Source organism: Porites lutea, chromosome 8, assembly GCF_958299795.1.
Source record: "Porites lutea chromosome 8, jaPorLute2.1, whole genome shotgun sequence".
NCBI lineage: Eukaryota > Metazoa > Cnidaria > Anthozoa > Scleractinia > Poritidae > Porites > Porites lutea.
This window is the reverse complement of record NC_133208.1, coordinates 31,844,095-31,845,582: the sequence shown is the minus strand read 5'-3', so window position 1 is coordinate 31,845,582 and position 1,488 is coordinate 31,844,095. Positions and strand designations below refer to the sequence as shown.

Genomic DNA, 1,488 nt, shown 5'->3' with positions numbered 1-1,488 from the left:
ATCTGTCTAGTAAGTGACAATCATCCAAGCAAAAGCGCCTGTCTGCCCATGTAATAAGCAGTCGCCGACTTAATGTGCTGGCTTCTTAGGAATCCAAAGAGAGACCACTTTATTTTGAGTTTTCCTTGACTACTGAAAGAGCAAAATTGTAGACTGACTTAAAAACGTTTAAAAGTTGCGAGATCCATATATTTCCTTGTAGCTTAGGGAACCCTATATCATGTAAGTTCAAAGACCATTTTTAAAACTTATAACGAACAATTTTTTCTGCTTTTCTCTCATGGACGTCTTCTCTCAATGAAATCCATGATCTTTACAATAAATTAAATCACATATTTACACACAAATTGTCTTTATAGGGTTATTGGAAGCCTGTTCATTCAGTCGCAGTTGGGCGAGAGGCCTGCAGAAAAAAAAAATAGAGAAGGGTTATGCTATAAAGCAAAAACGTCATAACGGTCGAACGCTAAAAACGCTAATGGTCCTTTAATGAAAGCGCTTATCAGGGAGACTCCGACAATCTGAAAAAATTAAATTAGACTTTGACACTGTAAGCAGAAGTAAAGTTTTTTTCATTGCCTGACTGACCTTTACCTTTTTAGCCTTAAGCTTCAATTTTCTTTTCTAGGCAATTTCTGCGATCAGCACAAGGAATGACAAGACCAATCCAACGCCCAAGACAACATACACTCCCGCCATACTTGTTAAACCGATTCTCTTTTGCGACAAAACTAAGGGAAAATAGCGAATGTTTAGATTTAGAACTGAAAAAAGGTTCTCAAAGAACCAGGTATAAGTTGGCACCCATAGTGTTTTATCTTTTCCGTAGCAAGATGTTATTTGTTAGGTCTGCTCATTGCAAGCAGTACGTTTTCATTTAATAACCTCATCAGAATATAAATGAGATGTCTTTGCATCGGGTATTCACTCGAGAAACGTATATTCTAAGGTTTCAAAAGATGAAACCGTGAACATTTGTTTAATAAAGAGAACACCCCGTGGTATTTCTGTTTCAATATACTCCATGGCGGGGAAGTTATAACTGGTTTCACTATAAGCTATTGCTTTCCCTAACGGAGACGAGTCATTATCATTTCGCTTTTATCATCATTTTAACTGTTTGTAGATCGTACGCATTGTCACATTAATGCGGTCCTAGGGATCAGTGACCTCTCACTCTATAGCTCTCAGCTACAAACAGAGCAATCTCTTCCGCGGTGAAGCTACTTTTTCTTAGTTCTAGGTTGTTTTTGCGAATTTCAGAACTAATTATTACAGACTTTATACTGCTGACAGTGGGTCCCTTCCGCAACAGGGAGAAATCATTACTATCCTTTGTGGGCCCTAAATTTTTGAAATGGGCGAATTTGAACCACCAGCTCTTAACAGCCTCCTTTGCGTAACTACTAGCAGCAACCAGTACAGACAAGGCTGGTCTTGAAACAATTTTCCCGTCCTAAAATTCGAGGAATCCAAGAGTTCCGAAAG

At 38.4% G+C, this 1,488-nt stretch overlaps 1 protein-coding gene across 1 annotated transcript in view; it reads right to left on the bottom strand.

Moving 5' to 3' along the window:
* Positions 1–602: 602 nt before the first annotated feature.
* LOC140945559 (glutamate receptor 1-like) overlaps positions 603–1,488 on the bottom strand; it is an 11,550-nt gene continuing 10,664 nt past the window's right edge. Inside the window, exon 9 of the mRNA XM_073394570.1 lies at positions 603–731. Coding sequence (XP_073250671.1) covers positions 625–731 — 107 coding nt within the window. The 3' untranslated portion in view covers positions 603–624. The remainder of the gene's footprint in view (positions 732–1,488) is intronic.